This window comes from Piliocolobus tephrosceles, chromosome 12 (genome assembly GCF_002776525.5).
Source record: "Piliocolobus tephrosceles isolate RC106 chromosome 12, ASM277652v3, whole genome shotgun sequence".
Taxonomy (NCBI): Eukaryota; Metazoa; Chordata; class Mammalia; order Primates; family Cercopithecidae; genus Piliocolobus; species Piliocolobus tephrosceles.
Genome location: NC_045445.1, coordinates 113,332,533 through 113,350,977, shown reverse-complemented (window position 1 = coordinate 113,350,977; position 18,445 = coordinate 113,332,533). Strand labels below are relative to the sequence as shown.

Sequence of the window (18,445 nt, the reverse complement as noted above, 5' to 3'; positions counted from 1 at the left end):
GGTTAAAAAAGATATTTAATAGTATTCCTTTATCACTGATCGCACAAAGGCTGTGGAGAATAGAAGGATCTTGGGAGATAATCTGTAATAAGAAATTTAAAAATGTTTTCAAGTAAAATCAGCATGTCATATTAAGATGTTTTCTAAATAATATATATTTTGAAGGAGAAAATGTAATGAATATATGTAATTTAGAAGCGCTGTCTAAAGAGTTTACACAACAGAGAAGACACAAAGTCAAACCACATCCGTGAAATCACTTTTATTTTTATTTTTTTCCACATAGATAACTTCATGTCAACTACAAAAATCATGAAATGAAGAACTGATTGTGAAACTGCAAACTCAAAATCACTGGAGTGATAAACAGGTTTTCCCCCAGATGACTTAAAAAAAAGTAACCAGGATACCATGAATTCATGTTTAAGTAGTAAACATGTCACATATTTAAAAATAATAAATATAGAATAGCAGTACAGAAACTAATAGCATAAACAGCATGAAGTATATTTTATTTTTTAAGACAGATGAAATTTCTAGGCACAGTTTTAGGCATTAAAGAGGACACAGAGGCATAGATTAGAGTGCGCTGCTCTGTACAAAAATACAGTCTGAATAAATTACATTGCTAGCCATACAATTAGACGTCACTTACCAGTCAGTTCATTGCATGTTTAACAATATACAGGTACATGCTAATCCATATATATCATTTATATTCAAACACATAAGTCTCTCTATATTTATGTCTTTAAAATTTACATGTTGAACTTACAAAAAGCTAAATAATTGTGCAAGAAATTGGAATAACTAGCCCTGCTGAGTATTTTATGCTATATGTGTGAGTATATATGTGTGTGTATACCTATATCTATAGATATAGCTCTATATCCATAGATATCTAACAATGGGTTTGTGGCTAACAATTCTGCTTAAGAACACATCAAACAAACCTAAAGCTGCAAAGACATAATGTTAATGTAGGTGAAAATTTCACTTGTGTTTATTCTGATAGACAAAATTGTAATTCAGATGAGAAGCAACAATTTTCATGTTGTACTGAGATTGTTAGTAATGAAACACTTTCAAATATCAGTGATGGTAGAAATATAGCATAGGGCTCTTTGCTGGGAAGGGAAAAAAGTCACATAAGAAATCCAGTTTTCAGTAAACTGCAAATATATGTGCCTCAACCTATAACATATCCTGTCACTTTGAGCTTGTCATATTGACAGAGAATGAAAACTTGATAAGACTCGAGATGTGATACTGGTTTAACAGGACACTGCATCCTCTACTAGGACCAAGAGAAGGGACTCATTGGTGTCAGCACCAAACTACTATTGTTTCATTATTCAGGAATAAAGAGATCTCAGAACAGAGAATGTTTAGTTGCTGAAATCCCTATCCAAATATCGTATTTCTCATGCTGCTCTGACAATATGCAATTAACTGCAAGACAGTCTGCCCCAAATTTTACTATTTCTCAAAAACTTGCTTCAAAAGACTCTATAATATTATCTTTCTGGAAAATTTCCATTCATAATTTCTAATGATTCTTTACAGAATCATATATTTTTATAAAGGTTTCTGTCTATGATGTATTTATTCACTTTTGTCTATCATTGCTAAAGTAAGACTAAACCTGGTATTTCATATTTGTGATTTTATAGAAAAGTCGTTAAGTGTGTTTTTTAGCATTTGGATAATAAAGTAGGTTTTTTTTTTTTTTTTTTTTTGGCTGTTGTTTTTGGCGACCATTCTTAAGACTAGCTGAAAGTAGAACTGTGCTTTGGGAGGTAAAACAAATTATTACATACTATCGATGTGGTCCTGGTCTTAACAGATTTTGCAATACAGTAACACATAGCTACTTTTTAAGTAATTTTTCTAATGCTTCTTTCTGCAAGAGGGCCAAAACCAGAACATACTGTTTTAGTGTCTTTGTTAACAAAAATAATTATTTATAACTTTTATATTAGAACTGTATATTTGATATAAAAATATGTTTACAATTAAGCTATCCAAATTTGTATATGAAACAGAATTAACACAAGTTTGCAGCATGAGATTAGTTGCAAACTTATTCCCTATTATTAATACTTCCTTCCATTGAACAGTCAGTAATTCCCTTAACATAAATCCACCCTAAGTGTGTGCACAAATCGGTTAGCCCATCAGTTAACTTCAGAGGACCAGGTGATAACCAGATGAATTCTACTCCTCTACTCAGACATTTAGATATTTATATAAATCTATCGCTATTCCTTTTTTTAAAAAATGAAGACATTTAAAATACTTGCAAAAAATAGCAGCCTTCTATTTTAATGAATTTTACACAAAATGATCATCCTAATTGCTATTCTCTTTTCAACTACAGTGCTTACAGAGAATCATTAATTTTCAGATTAACACCATTTCAATTTTTATTCTTAGGCAACTCTATTAACACTTTCCAGTGAAACAGTAAAGAACATAGAGCAAAAGCTTTAAGGTACCATACTTTTGTATGGTAAATAAGCATGAACAATCTAAGCCTCTTAACAATGCGTACAAGGTTAGTGTTCAAACCACTTCACTAGAGTAAATATTAATTTTATGTGTAATAGGCAAATGTATGTGGAGGGTTAAGGAACAACTAATTACCATTTATACTAATAGTTCACCTTCTATAAAAACATGGAAGCTTGTTACATATGCACACTTGTTTGCTGCAATGTTTGGCAAATGATTTAAAGGGTACAAAAGCAACTCATGCAGATTTCTTTCTGTTTGCCCCAGGAAAAACACAGATCCTCAATTTTTCCCCAGTCTAGATAGGGCTGAGGCACCAATTTCTAACCACATAATGAGAAGCACATGTCTCCAAGTCTTGACTCTCCTCCCAGGGAGATGCTGATTGCCAAAGCATAACCTCCCATTAAAAAGAGTATTCTTGAAGGTGGAATGTGTACCATTAACCAGTTACATTCACAACTCCCATTAGATGCTGAAGGGCAGTTCATTTTTCAAGGGCTCATTCAAGCAAACAACCAATAGCCAATGTAGTCATTGGGTAGGATAAGCAGGCAGTAAGGGCTCTAACAGTGGAATCCTTGTCAGCGCAAAGGAACTTCTAAATGTTGCTTATGCCAACTGCTCCCCTGCAGGCAATAGGAGATGGAGGCAAATCTCATTCCAACTAGTTTCTCACAATGGTTGCTGTCATATAGACCCTTCATTTGTCAAGAAAAACGATATGAACATATTGGAAGTTTGCAGCATTTGCCTATGTCTAATCAGCTTTCTTAATTTTGTGCAGATTTCTAACATGGATGTAAAAGCTGGTTATGATGTTGACAGCCAAAAGGCAAAAAAGATTAAATCAACTGAGCAAACTGCTTGATGCTCCACAAGTGTTTTAGAAAATAGTAAGTTAGAAAAGATGCAGACGTAATCCTTTTGTTGGATGGTGGTGGTTGTTTTTACTTTGAGACTATTGGTTCTAGTAGTAGTCTTCATAGTTCTTAGGGTTCAGGCAATAAAGGATGGCACCCCCAAACGAAAATATAGTTGCACCCCAGGCCAGGCCATAACCCCAGTTGAACTCATGGTAAATTTTCAAGCTCACAGTTTCAATGAACTTGATTGGGTAAAGGACCAGGCTGCAAACCTGTAAAACAACTGAAAGCAAAGCAAATCAAAATTAGAAAAATGTTATTTACAGCAAATAAAATAATATAAATATATAACTGTATATGTATGAGAGTAACTTTGTAATCAAATACACATAAAGGCCAAAAATTTTAACGATTGCTTGTTCTAGATGGTATACTTTAAAATACTAACAATGTTTTTGTTTAAATACCTTTTCCCAGTATATAAGAATTATCCTATTAATTAGTAAATCATTATTAGTATTGACGAAATAATTAGTGCAATATAATAATTTATATGAGCATACAAAGTAGTGATTTTCGCTTTACAAATATAATTATTATTATTATTATGCCAAGTAGTACTAGTTAAACTAAATTGTGCCACTACTAAAATGTGTAAGTAGCTCCTCAAGAATAGTGACCCCAGCCAGGCTCAGTGGATCATGCCTGTAATCCCAGCACTTTGGAAGGCCCAGGTGGGCAGATCATGAGGTCAGGAGTTTGAGACCAGCCTGCCCAACATGGTGAAACACTGTCTCTATTAAAAATACAAAAATTAGCCCGGTGTGGTGGCTTGCACCTGTAATCCCAGCTACTCAGGAGGCTAAGGCAGGAAAATCACTTGAACCCAGGAGGGGGAGGTTGCAGTGAGCTGAGATCGTGCCACTGCACTCCAGCCTGGGTGACACAGTGAGACTTCGTCTCAAAAAAAAAAAAAAGAATAGTGACCCCAATGCCAACTGGAACTCTTGTTATTTATGTATGCTATTAAGGAATTAGGAAATTCAAATTAATTTATATTGATGCAATTGGTCAACCTGTGAGTAATAATGTGCTTTTGATGTTGTTACTGCTTTGTAATACTAACTCATACCACTATACCAGAAAGCCCTACCATGATGTCTTTGCTTACATTACTCTGATCCAAAGCTACTTTCATTATTTTCTTCTCATCCAGTCTATGCCTCTTGTCTTTAAAAAGTGGCTTAAAAGTTATTAACAGATGCTATTTTCATATCTATTTTCCACCTACTTTCAAAAAAGAAGTCTCTAAAGGCAAGAGAGATAATGGCACAGGAAAACCTAGGCTAATTATGGCTACTCTAACAGAGGTCAAAAGATAGCTCTTAGTCCCTGGTGAGATCCGAGTTCTGTCAGGGCTAAAGGGAAAATATGATTAGTCATCCCGAATAAAATAAACCAAAATAATCAGGAAGGGAAAGTTTATTTTGTTTTAGTTTTGTTTTGTGTTGTTTTTACTATCTAAAATAAAATGAAATTTATCTTGTGGATATGCACAAGAGATAATGTCTTCCACTTAAAAGTCTTAACTTTCTATTAGATCAATTATTATGTAATTTTATTTTAATCAGTTTAACTACAATTAGTTAACTACAGCTTCATTCTCTACCATAGGACAGCTTCCACCCTCAAGAAATAGACAATCTTTTCCCTAAAAAATACGGACTACAGTTATATTTAACAGGGGTTGGCAAACTACCAAATCTGGTCTGCTTTTTTGTTTTTGAAAAAGTTTTATTGGAACACAGCCACACTCATTCATGTATGTATTTTCTATGCAACAATGGCAGAGTTGAGAAACTGCAAAAGAAACCACACAGCTCACAAAGCCAAAAGTATTTACTTTCTTGCCCTTAACAAAAAAGGTTTGCTAACCCCTGATATATGAAATAATTTTAGGGGGTAAAGTAATTTTTGTTTAATTCATCTTAAAAGAACAAAAATGTGAATAATTAAAGAAAAGGAGGGAACAAACTGACATAGTAAAACTATGTACATAAATATTTTTAATATAGCTTATATTTTCTAAAAGGAACATTAGGATGGATAGTGTGTTTAATTAAGATGGAATTTCATGTTTTAAAATATACTCTCATCTATTTTTAGCACATGTAAAAGATTATTACCAGTATGATGAAGCTTCCTAGAAAGTCTACATAAATAGTCATCTTTCTCTCCCATAAAACTGGTGAAATACAGCAAATTCATGAGGAAATGATTCCTCAAAATTTCTTTCTATAAGGCTCTGGCTAGGTGTCAAAGGACCTACCTGGAACTAGATATAAAAATACCCAACATTTCTGCTGTGTAGCCCAACACTGCTCTGCGTCAGCACTTTGCCTACCATTACTACTGAGAGTGGATACATAAGTAAGTTTGTATAAGAGGATACGCTACTGATATCCAAAACAGAAATTAGACCTTCTCAGAAAAAGTTTTGGTTGTTGTTAGGACTCAGCTGATGGCATATTATATGACCCACACTTCATCTATTTCCAGCTGGTAAGTGCTAAAATGTGCATTAATTTAAAAAAAGCCCAGTTGGCTCTGTGCCTTTGTGAGGAAAAGGGAGCTTTCATGTTTTAAATGTCATAAAACTAACAAGAAGTCAATTACTATCAACCATGACTACAGAAAAGAAAATTCCAAAGTTGCCAAGTACATTTGAAAAAAAAAAAAAGGCACTTCTCCTTAGGTTTCTATACTCTGGTCACTTGTCAAATATGCACTGATCCTACCAGGATATGACTGAAACCAGGATGTGAGTTAGGTTTAGTAATTCATTCACTCATTCAATAAATGCATCCATTCAATAAATATCTGAATGTTTCTAAAGTGATACGGTTTAAGGCATTACTGGTATCAAAAGAGACAAAGCTGCTACTCTCATGGGTAGCCAGTCCGTTAGTAAACAAATATAGAATATAATGTCACATATTGCTAAGAGACAAGAAATGCAAGAAAGCCGACAGACACAGGGATGAGGGCTGCTCTTTTAGATCAATCATGAGAGAAGGCTGCTCTGAAGAGGAGATACTGAGCACAGATCTGAATGAATTGGGGGTGCAGAACAACGTAGTGGGGACCGAGCATTCCAAAGTGAAAGGCACAGGCACTGCAAAACTCCCGACACAGGAGCACATCTGGTGCATTGGAACAGAAGTCAGAAGGCTGTGATTGCAGTACAGAGAGCAGGGAGGGAGAAGCATGAGATATGATGGAAGAGACAGCAGGGGCCCTTCATGGTTTATGGACAGCCTGTGACCCATAGCTAGGGTCTAGATTTTATTCTAAGTGTGACAGGCAGCTGGTAGAAGAGTTTGAGCAGAAGAGTAATAACTAATCTGAATTACTCTAAAATAATTACACTGCTTCTTTTGTGAACTGACTAGTCCCTGGAGTGAGGTGTTTACCTAGGCTGCTTTTAATATTCATTTCAACGTGTTTTATTTAGCAAATATTTGGCCTCCATGGTATAATATAATGATATAATTTCCCTCTAGTGGAAAAATGGAAATACAACTCCAATAGGCTCCACTGGCATACTCTCCTGAACAGCTTTCTTAGACTTTTATTGTGTTGGAGCTCAATAAAAATTACTGTAAAACACTTCGTGCCTCTGAATTATTCGACTCCCTTTGGAATCACAGAGAAAAATGAATGTAATAGCAAAACTGAGAAAAATAGAATTCTGCATTTGTAAATAATTTTCTCCATGTAATAAAATTCACAGATGTAGGTAAAAATGCCTTCTTGCCTTTCATAGATTCTGTAGAGGGAAGAAAAAAAAAAACAAAGAGTTCAGAAGTCAAGAAAATACCATTATACTATATTTCCATTTTACTACTAATCAATGAAACAAAATAGGCATTGGATATGGTATTCTCAATGCTCTACCTCAAAGATAACATAGGTATAGTTCTGGAACATTTTAGAATCTTAAGAGATTTGAGGTTCATTTTATGCCCCCTGCACTTTTTTGAAAACAGGCAATGAAACTATTAACCATGAAATTGTGTGGACCAGAGGCATGATGGGAATGCCTACTCATTCTTGTGTTTTATTCTAGTTTTAAGGGGATATTTTTCAGTGTTTTCAATATTAAAATATTCAAAGCAATTATACTGAAATATTCATTATTTTCTTCTAAGGAGGATATTTCAATATTTTGACAAACACATATTGGGTGCCTACTGTGTGCTGGATGAAGGGGATAAGATAGATAAGACATGGCCCTCGCCCTTTGATAATTCATACTCTGATAGTGCAGACAGGCACACAAGTAATTACAAATCAGTGCGTTCAACAGCAATAGTAGAGGCATGTTTACTTATAATACGTTCAACACACATTTACTGAGCTCGAACATTGTGCCAAGTACTGATTCAGCTTAGAGAAAGAAAGGAGGGCTTCAGAGGGACATCATTTGAATCGCTTCTTAAAGGATGGATGAAAGTTGGTCAGAAGAGGCAGAGGAAAGAAAAGACCTCTAGGAAGATGAAGCAGATTATATAGCATTTATAGGTATAAGAGAGTATGGCTAGAAGCAATTCGCATGGGTAAAATGAAGGGCGCATGCACAAGGCTGTTTAGTTCATACTATAATAGCATAGTGTTTCATAAAGTAATAAACTTTCGTTTCTCTAGGGAGACCATCTGAGAGGTTATTGTAATTGTATATGCGGTTGGTGTCCTATTCATATATTTTTATCCTCACCACTTCAGTACATGCTAGCCTGACTTCCAAATGCCAGCACCTGCATTTCTTTGCCTGAGTTTCCTCTGGCCACTAAAGCTACTTAAGCTGCCCATGGGGCAGGCCAGGTCCAGAAAATTAACACTTCTCCCCCTTGATCATAACTGACATTTCTCAACCAATGACTCTCCAAATTTGCTGTATTAATACCCCAGCTCTGTAGTCCTCCGAATGAGATAATTCTCGAGGTGTGTGTTCTACACCAGTTTTCAAAGTTTCCCCAAGAAGACTAAGCTCCAGCTGCTTCAAGTGACAACTGGCTTGATAATGTAACCTTTTAATGGCTGCTTTCCCATCCCTGTCTCATTTTTCCATATACCTTATCATATCCCTTCTTTTACCTTGCAAATAAAGTATATGCACTTGATTTCTTGTCTCGGGGTTGGCTTCTGAGGAAATCAAAGGGACAAGTGACAAGACCAGATGTTTATTTCACAAGGAGACCTCATGTGTTGTATCCAAGACAGATTACATGGGGAAGAGACTAGAGAAGGACAGGCCCCTAGGAGGTCATTCAGTTTGTGGGGACCTGTGGGCAGTGATGACTAAGGTGTCATCAGTGGGAAAGAAAAGCCAGGGAATCTAAAGAAAGACTAAAAGAAAGAACTGAAAAACTAGATTCTCAAGAAGGCAAAAGAAAGGAGTCATATGAACATCTTAAAACAGTCAGATATTGCCATAGAAAAACAAAACAAAGTAAGGGAAGACCAAATTTGGGGACTGAGACGTTCCATTTAGGGAAAAATTGTGGCCTTGACTAAGGAAATAATGATGGTGTATGAAAAAAAAAGGTATAAAATTAGGAGATAATTTAAAGGCAAAGGTTGATAGGCCCTACCAGCCAGGTTGGTCCCTAAATATAAAATTGACATAAAAGAAACAATAATTTGGAGAATAAAAAGCATTTGCCAGTGAAAAGTTAATATGAAGGTATCAATTTATTTTCTTTTTAAAATTCAATTTGTAACTACTCCTGGTAGCAGTATGAAATTAATTATTGGGTTGTGATACTGTAAATTGTTCTAGCCAAAGTGTAGTTTGATAACGGTACAGGGAAATTAACATGGAATCTAAATATTGTGAATAGAAGAACTCCCTTTCAGTTTGAAATCTAAACTGAACACTGATTTTTCTACCAAAATCTAGACTTGAAATGGCTCCACAGTATCTCACTGTGACTTATAGCATGGTGATGAGGGCTGTAAAACACAAGTCTCTAATCAGAGATAGCTCAGAGATGGAAATCAGTTGCAGGTCCCTGAAAAAAAAAAAAAAAATCACCTTTCTATATAAACAATCCTTATAGGAGGGTTTCTGCAGATGTAACATAAAGGAATCATCCTTAATAACATAATAAATGGGGATTCTGTATGTAAAATCAAATTATAAAAGAGAATTTTCTGCAGTTTGTATTAAAGGTCTTGGGAAGAAAGAAAACACTCATCCTACATTCCTGTGGGACATACAAATGACCTGCGGATAGTTCGAAACCAGACAATGAAAGAAGAGAACCTGGAAAGAGGCAGTTCCTCTAATTTCACCAAGTATTTAGTGAGAACTGGATGCCAGTTATCAGAATCACATCATATATTACCTATCACTGTCAGTTACACACACAAAAAAATATGCTGTAGTCAACTGTACTGGAAATGTGCATAGCTTTCATTATGTGCTATGGTTTAGCCATGCTGCACTGATCAGTTTGTGGTCTTTGTGACATCTCAAGGTACTGAATTCCTTCAGCTGTTGCTCCCAAGAAACGGAGTAACTGGAGTTACACGATGGACTCCAACTGTAGTGCACAGTTGGCAACTGAGTTCAAAATCAAGGCTGATTCTGCACTGATTTTTCCTATATGTGATATGTACTGAAGTAAAGATAACTGGGGAATCCTCATTCAGGCTTTCAAGTCAGATAGGTATCCTGAATTTAAACCCTAGATGTACAACTTACTAGTTAAAATAACCCTGGGAAATTACTTAGTTTTTCTGAACCTGTTTCTTTATTGATAATAGGGAGAAAATAAATAGCTAACTTTAAGACTGTTATATCCGAGACAGTGTATGTTAAGTGTCTAGCACTGTGACGTATGACAGGTGCTTAATTGATCATTCCTAGCAGCATTATTATTATAAAAATATCTAATTCTGAAGTCTAGATTTCTAGGATAGGTGAGAAAGAGGGTTGTGGAAAAAAGGACAGGATTTTAGATGGGCTACAGCAATGGCTAGCTCTTAGCTCTTCTAGCAACTATTCAAGAAGGTAATAAGGCCACCCTAAATAAAAGACCTCAGAGAAAAAAAAGAAGACAAAATCTTTAAAATCTGTTTGGCTATCTTTATGAGACTTAATTATCAGTTTTCAGTAAAAACCCTTAGAGTGGCCGGGCGCTGTGGCTCACACCTGTAATCACAGTACTTTGGAAGGCCGAGGTGGGTGGATCATGAGGTCAGGAGATCAAGACCATCCTGGCTAACATGGTGAAACCCTGTCTCTACTAACAGTACAAAAAAATTAGCTGGACGTGGTGGCGGGTGCCTGTATTCCCAGCTACTCGGGAGGCTGAGGCAGGAGAACGATGTGAACCCGGGAGGCGGAGCTTGCAGTGAGCAGAGATCGTGCCACCGCACTCCAGCCTAGGTGACAGAGCGAGACTCTGTCCCAAAAAATGAACAAACAAACAAAAAAACCCCTAGAGTATATTTTATACCACCAAGATTGTCTACTTGTATAGTGTAGGAGCCCAACATATTAAATAAGTAAAAACATAAATATATGAAAAAACATCCTTTTGATAATTATTACTTTTTTGAGCTCTTTTGGTCTTACCTTCGTAGTCATGTGAAACTAGCTGCTTCCTTCCTAAGACCCCAAAAGAGAAAGGGCTTAAATAAAAAAAACCTGAATTACAGTTACTTATTTGTTTACATGTCTGTTTTACCCCACCAGATTATGAGCTACGTGCCTTAGTCATTTTTATATCATTCATTCAAAAACTATGTATTGCGTGTATATGAGTACCAGGCATAGCACACAGTACTAAATCAAGTAAGTGTGAAGTCTCAGACAGAGAGGTTTCCAAGCGGTAGTAGCAATATGTCTGTTTTGATTTTATGTACTGCACGTGTCTCAGCAGAAAAAAAGACTTTTTATTTTATTTTTTTCCTTGAGACAGAGTCTTACTCTGTTGCCCAGGCTGGAATGCAATGGTGTGCTGTCGGCTCACTGTAGCCTCGAGCTCCCAGACTCCAGTGATTCGCCCATCTCAGCATCCTGAATAACTGGGACTAAGACTTCAAAGCTTTTTACTCTATTAGTGAGTATCTGTGGTGATACTGTGGCCAGTTTTATAGGTGTCTGATACTGTGTTTAGCCTGTAATAGGCACCTAAGAAATAGTTGCATAAATAAGTGAGGGAGTCAGTGGTTAATGAACCACTAGATTAAGATTCAGAAGCCTCCCAGGCCCAGGTCTGCCAGTAGCTACTAGGCAATCTTGAGCAAGTCACTTAAAGATTTGAATTAGATGTACTTCTGGATTCCTTCAGCCCTTTGGACCTTCGTTTTTATGACACCCCCAATTCTGACCAGCCTTCATGGGTATAAGAAAATGAACACAAACAGTAGGGGGCAGCAGAACACTTCTGTTTTGTATTTTTAGCTCAAACTACCCTTTAAATCCTGAGAAATTTAATCTATTCCAATCTTGAAACAGCTTTTAAAATCCATCTAACAGCCTAGATGGTTTTGTCAGTGTCTTCATTATTGACAGTCACAGAAGCTTATTTTGCAGTCTTCAAATCAGATATGACTGACAGGGTAAATTGAAGGCACCATAGAATGTTGCAGTTTGAGTCAAAAAGGAACAATATATTCAAAGGTATTTTTATAAATGAAAATTAAAGCTCACACCAAATCATGTATTGAATCATGTATTGGGCTTTTAGTCTGCAAGCCCCTTTTCTAAACAGTCCCCTCTCTTTTCATTTCATTGGTTGATACTTTAATCCAAGCTTTGCTTCATAGAATGATGGTTGATAAATTAATTAACATACAATTGACTTCATATAATTGACTTGTCTAATGGTTGGAGTTAAACATCACACATTTTCAGGATAACTATGTTTATTTTCAAAGAGATGTACAGCTTTAAGGGTACACATTTTGGAATTTGTTTTCAGTTCCTTATCAGAAAAAATAATGCTGCCTTAAGATCACCAGGGAAGCAGTATAAAAGGGGGGAAAAACTGGATGTAAAAAAAGACTGTTAGTAAATACACCTGCTGCAATTCCTAAGGTAATAGCCCTGTCAGGCAGTATTATTTATTCATGCTTTAGTTAGAGGTTTAGAAACTGCCATTGTGTTCTGTGAAATGCTTAACACACTGAAAACTTACAATCTGATAAAGCTTTAGCCAGGTTACCTTAAAAATATAGTAAATGCCTCTCAATTTTTATGTAATACAGCAAACACATACCTCTTCTGCATAAGAAAGGAGGATGGTAGAAAGGTTCATGAAACTTTAATGCTCATTTAAAAGTAATAAATCTGTTTACCTGCTGCAAAAAGCATGACCGCAACAGGTCTATAGAAACGCCTTCGAGATCCCACGCAGATAGAAATCAAACCCACCAGGAATGCAATGAGAATGATGGCAGCACCGCCCAGGAGTAAAGCCAGAGTAGCAATCTGCCAATCTGGAAAGAAAAAAGAAATTGTTTTTGAGTGGTAAGTCCTCAAAGAATCAACATAACTATGTTCAGCAGCCTTCACCTTGCAGTGGCTCAACAGATGTGATTTTACCGCATGCTAAGCATCCTTTGGCGTTTCAAATGCTTTGCAACAAAAATGAATAGGAAATGTACTTATTCAGAAAAGTCTCCTATGCTAAGCTCAGCAGAGTTTTTAGACCAGGGGTTTCCTAGGATTTTCTTCCAAGGACTCTATTACGCATTCATGTTAAGTCAAGTGTCCCCTCCATGACCTATTTTCAATATTATTATGATTTAAATTTTTATTGAGCAATAAAGTTCACAAATCTTAAGTATAGAAAGTAGAGAAGTAGATGAATTTTTATAGATATTTATACACCATCCAGATTAAAATACAGGACATTTCTATCACCCAGATTGTTCTCTTGCGCCCCTTCCCAGTCAATAATGACCCTCCCACCTGGGCTACTGAGGACATCCGTCACCACAGATTGAGTTTTGCCTATTCTTAAACTTCACATAAATGGTATAAACTATTTTGCGTCTGGTTTTTAAGTTTCTCATATTCATCCATGTTGTTGCATGTGACAGTAGTATATTCTTTTTTTATTGCTATTTCTTAGAAAGCCTTCCTTAATCATATAAAAATCTCCAAAGTTTTTATTTGTCTCTCCTCCACTCCCTCTAAAACAACTCCCCATCAAATTAGCATCAGGAATATTGTTTGTTTTTTCCACTTCTTTTTTATTTGATTCTAGTCTCACTGTTGTATTTACCACCATGGGTGTGGTTTCTAAAATTAAGTATTCCCAGGGAGCCAGAAGGGACTCTGAATGGCTGCTCAGCCCCTTCATTCATACACGGAAACAGTAAGCATATACTGATCACTTGTTATGTGCAGGCCTCTGTTCTCACACTCTTAGTGACACATAAACCTTATTGAAATGCACTCATTTCTTATAAAACAAAAATGTAGAAATAACATGATGAAAAACTGGCTCATTTTCCATTCATAAGTGGTAAAATATTCTCTCAAAAGAGACAAAGTGAATCTATGAAAGTACTATATAGGTTGGAAAACATCATATAAAACTATACTATGGAGAGCAGCAGTCGTTTAAAAGCCCCAAGTGCCTCTTCTGGCCCTCAATTTAATGTAAGTGCAGAAAATGCAAGTGGATTTTAATCTATCATTAAATTGCAATAGATTCTATCCTAAGTCCAGAAGTCATGGTATTTTGATGCTTCCCTCTGAAATTATCCCCCCAGAAAGCTTCCAAAATACACTCTTTGTTATGGTAGGATAAACGATGAGCAGAGGAATTGCCGATACCCTAAGATTTTCTTTTATTTATATTTGTATATCCCTGCCTCAAGCATCCTCTTCCACATCCTCTCCTCCTTTGAAATTGTGGATGCTTCACAGGCTCTCAGCTAGAACTTGCACTGCAATCAAGAAACAAACAAGGGGAAAATAGAACAAATCCAAACTTCTTAAAATATAAAGATGAATCACAACAAAGTGGAGAGCATCTTTTTAATGCCATCTATTTGTAACAAAGCGATACAACTTCAAACAAAAGTATATCTGCCTTTTAACTAGAAGTTAAAAGGATAGCCACACTGGGCTTTTTTATTCCATAACAGCATGTTGCATTGAATTAAAAGGCCAATATATATATATATATATATATATATTCCTTACATTTGAAGTCTCTAAATTTCTTGGGAAAAGTTTATACGAGTAAACAATTATATTGCACTTTGGCATGATGGAAATTCTTCTCAAAACAGGTGTGTAAATTGAAATTTCTGCATTAAAAAAGTCAAAGTTTAATTATATAAAAGTGTACAATGAAAAAAATAAAATCCATCCATCCATCCATCCATCTAGTTCCTGGAGAGTTTAAGAAAGCCTATGCCGAATATGTTCTAGTAGGTCTATTATTTTATAGAATGATTATTACTGTTAGCAACTTATCCTAAATTATTGTACATAAGTAAAAACTTTAAAGCATTGGCTTCATTTAAATCAAAATGTGACTAACTATCTACCCATATAAAATATCTTAAAATGAAAGCACAACAGATCTCTTTTTCCTGATAAGCTCTTTCACATAGCTCAATGTGAAAAAAAAAAAAAAAAATGCCACACATTTGACTGTTCACTTTCAGCCATAATTCAAATAGGAATTAATTTTGATCACTTTTCTCTATTTTAAACATCCTCAAAAAAATAGCTAAAATACATATGTTGTTTCGCATTTTGTAAAGATAGACTAAGGTAGAAAATGATAAGCAAACTTTCCGTATAAAGGGCCAGATGAGAAATATTTTTGGATTTATGATTTATGGTCTCTGTTGTACCCACTCAACTCTGCACAATAGCGTGAAAGCAGCCATAGACAATGTGTAAACAAGCTGGCTGTGCCCCAATAACTTATTTATTTATTTTTTTGAGACAGAGTCTCACTCTGTCACCCAGGCTGGAGTGCAGTGGCACGATCTAGGCTCACTGCAACCTCCGTCTCCTGGGTTCAAGTGATTCTCATGCCTCAGCCTCCCAAGTAGTAGGGATTACAGGAATGCACCACCACGCCCAGCTAATTTTTGTATTTTTAGTAGAGACCAGGTTTGCCATGTTGGTCAGGCTGGTCTCAAACTCCTGACTTCAAGTGATCCACCCGCCTTGGCCTCCCAAAGTGCTGGGATTATAGGCGCGAGCCACTGAGCCCGGAACCAATAAAACTTAATCTACAAAAACAGGTGGTGGGTTGTTTTGGACTCCATGGCTGAGCTGCTGTTTGCTAACCACTATACTTTATATAGCATTTCAAATGTTGAACTTTTTTCTAGGTAAAGATCTCTTAAACTACAAAACACACAATGAAGTTAATTTAATAAATGAATAATACAGGAGTGCAAAGTGATGCTTAACCAATATAGTGACAGAAAATTCCAAAAAATTCCTAATCGCATTTTTTACATTTCCTCAATATAGTAATTCTTCATTTCATTTGGAAAACAAGTAAAATGCTATAGTAGAAAGCACCAGGAGAATAAAAGTTAGTAAAAGGGACTAGAACCTAATTAGGAAAAGAACCTCCTATAGCATAGGAGATACTTCTAAAATGTAGATAAATGTAACCAGTTCTGGATTTTCTTCTAAATGTCCTATGTTTATTTTCAGCACTGAGGTTGTAGCTAATGACAAAGTTACCCTAGATGTAAAGTCAACAAGGAGAAGCATCAGCACTACCACTGTTGTGATATTTCTACCTTTCCTTTGGTTCACAACCAGAGATATGCCTGCTCAAACAGAAAAGTCATTTTATTTTCCAAAAGAAACTAGAAATGGGCCATGACTGCCACTGTTCTGGCCAAAACCTGGGGCTTAGACTGGATTATTGAGACTATATCCCTGGCGAATGGTGCCAAATTTTAGAATTGTTGTCATTATATCCATTTGGAATGATTCACTCAGGCCAGTTGCCCAGAACCAAAACTTTAAATTGCTGATCAGTTTAACCTCAATCAGGAAGCTGAAAAAGTGGTTCGATATGGCTATCATAGTCAAGGAGGTCCAAGGTGCATTTCAAGGTTCAGTGTGGGTACTTTGGAGCTGCAAACAGGGCCTGTGGCATCATATCTCTTTCAGTAAACAAATAGAATCCATTGTCCAAATAATAGCGCCAGCCTAAGAGGTGAACTAAAATCAGGGACTGTGTAAATCAGCCAGTTACCATTTCCCTCTCTCTTACTGAACAAGACTAAAATATGGGGAGTGAAAAAAAAAGCGAAAAATATTTTATAGACACCTACTAATGGCCATTCAAATAATAGGCTGGGCTTTATATTGACACAGTTGGACAGATATTTACTTACCATCCGAAGTCCAATACTAGATTTAGCAAGAATATATACATAAGACTTGGACAATTTTACAGTAATATTGTAAGTGACCAGAAAACTTGTTCTACCCTGACTTTTCCACTAAAAGATTTGCATGCCACAAATATTTGCTAACCTACACTCAGTGTTTGCAAAACAAATTAAAATTTCATAAAATTCTGTTTCCAGCACCATTTATTCAAAAAAGTCATGCATTTTAAGTTTTCACAATCAGTTAATTTCTGTATCAATCGTAGTTGTCCAATTATAGCCTTCACGGTATTTAGTCAGATCAGGTGTTAAGAGTCTGTAAAGATTTATTACTCCGCATTAGTTTTCTACCTTTCTATAAATAATATACCAATACTATAGCGGAACAGTAAACATAAACCAGACCTGCAGAACATCAATGACCATGGTGCTCTTTTACAAATTGCAGTGTTCTGCACAATTAAAATGGGCCATTGTTCAATGTCAGGCCAGCTGATTGGAAATCTGAGTTTGATTTCTGAGACCACAGAGAACAGGTGAAATCAGTTTTGAGGAAATAACATACATCCTTGGTTGATAAATTGGTGAGAGTTCGAATGAGCCGGGAGGCATGTTTTGGATCTGAAGACCAAACCTGAAATCAGGCTGCCATGTTACGTGTCAGGTTCTCTCAAGAGAATTTTGGCAAAATTGACACAGTGACACACTGGGGGCATTCAAACTGCACCCAAAGAAGTGGAAGCTCAAAATAAGTGTATCCTTCTTTACTAGTGTTTTCTATAACAGAAAAAAAAAAAAAGTAAAATGAAAAAAAAAAAGCCAGGAAAATACATATGCATAATGTTATATTCCTCTTGCAGTTACAGGATAAAAATCAGGCAGTCCCTATACTACACCATCGAGTTCAACATTAAGATGCAACTCAGGAACTGATTTCAAGTCCTCTTTCAAGGTATTTTTATTAGGTGGCATCAGAGTTTCCAATGTCTATAAATGGTTTAGTATTCTGCAGAATTGTGCTGACTTACTTTAGCAGTGTAACATATGAGACTGGTCTGAAATCGCCACTGCATTATGAAAATTCTATGGACCACATTATAATTGTCCAAATGGAGAATTGTCATTCCCTTGGGGAATTCATGATCAAAAGTCACTTCCAATTTTCAGAAAAGATAGAATTTTAACGAGGATACGTTTTCCATATTTTCGAGCCAAGGGCAAAACACAAAACCAGTTCCTAAAGCTTTCTGCCTCCACTCACCTCATTTAGAAAAATTCCATTTGTCAAACATTGGCTAATTTATTTACCTCTGTAGCTATTGGTTATATGCTGAGATTCATTCTACTATATGTAAATCCCTGAGCACACAATGGCTATTTCCTTTAGAAAATTAGATACAAGTAAAAAGCAATGGAAAAATACGTTTTTAACCTTAGCAACAGAAGTCCTACTGTTTAGGTGGGTAGTATTTCCCTCAATGTATTCTGTTGTTTTTATGGATGATTCTCCCTTTTCTATAATTCTCATCACAAATTAAAACACTGATTTTTAAATCACATTCTCATTTGTCAGACTGGCACTTGTATTTTCATTTTTGAATGCCTCCAAAAGGAAATTATATTATCCAAAATGATATCTATAACTGTAATAAAAT

General features: G+C 35.8%; 1 protein-coding gene across 1 annotated transcript in view; it reads right to left on the bottom strand.

Moving 5' to 3' along the window:
• Window positions 1–246: 246 nt before the first annotated feature.
• The window catches only part of TMEM47 (transmembrane protein 47), a 30,713-nt gene continuing 12,514 nt past the window's right edge, over window positions 247–18,445 (bottom strand). The window contains exons 2-3 of the mRNA XM_023202976.2: window positions 12,753–12,893; window positions 247–3,663 (exon numbers count right to left, since the gene is read on the bottom strand). Coding sequence (XP_023058744.1) covers window positions 3,485–3,663; window positions 12,753–12,893 — 320 coding nt within the window. The 3' untranslated portion in view covers window positions 247–3,484. The remainder of the gene's footprint in view (window positions 3,664–12,752; window positions 12,894–18,445) is intronic.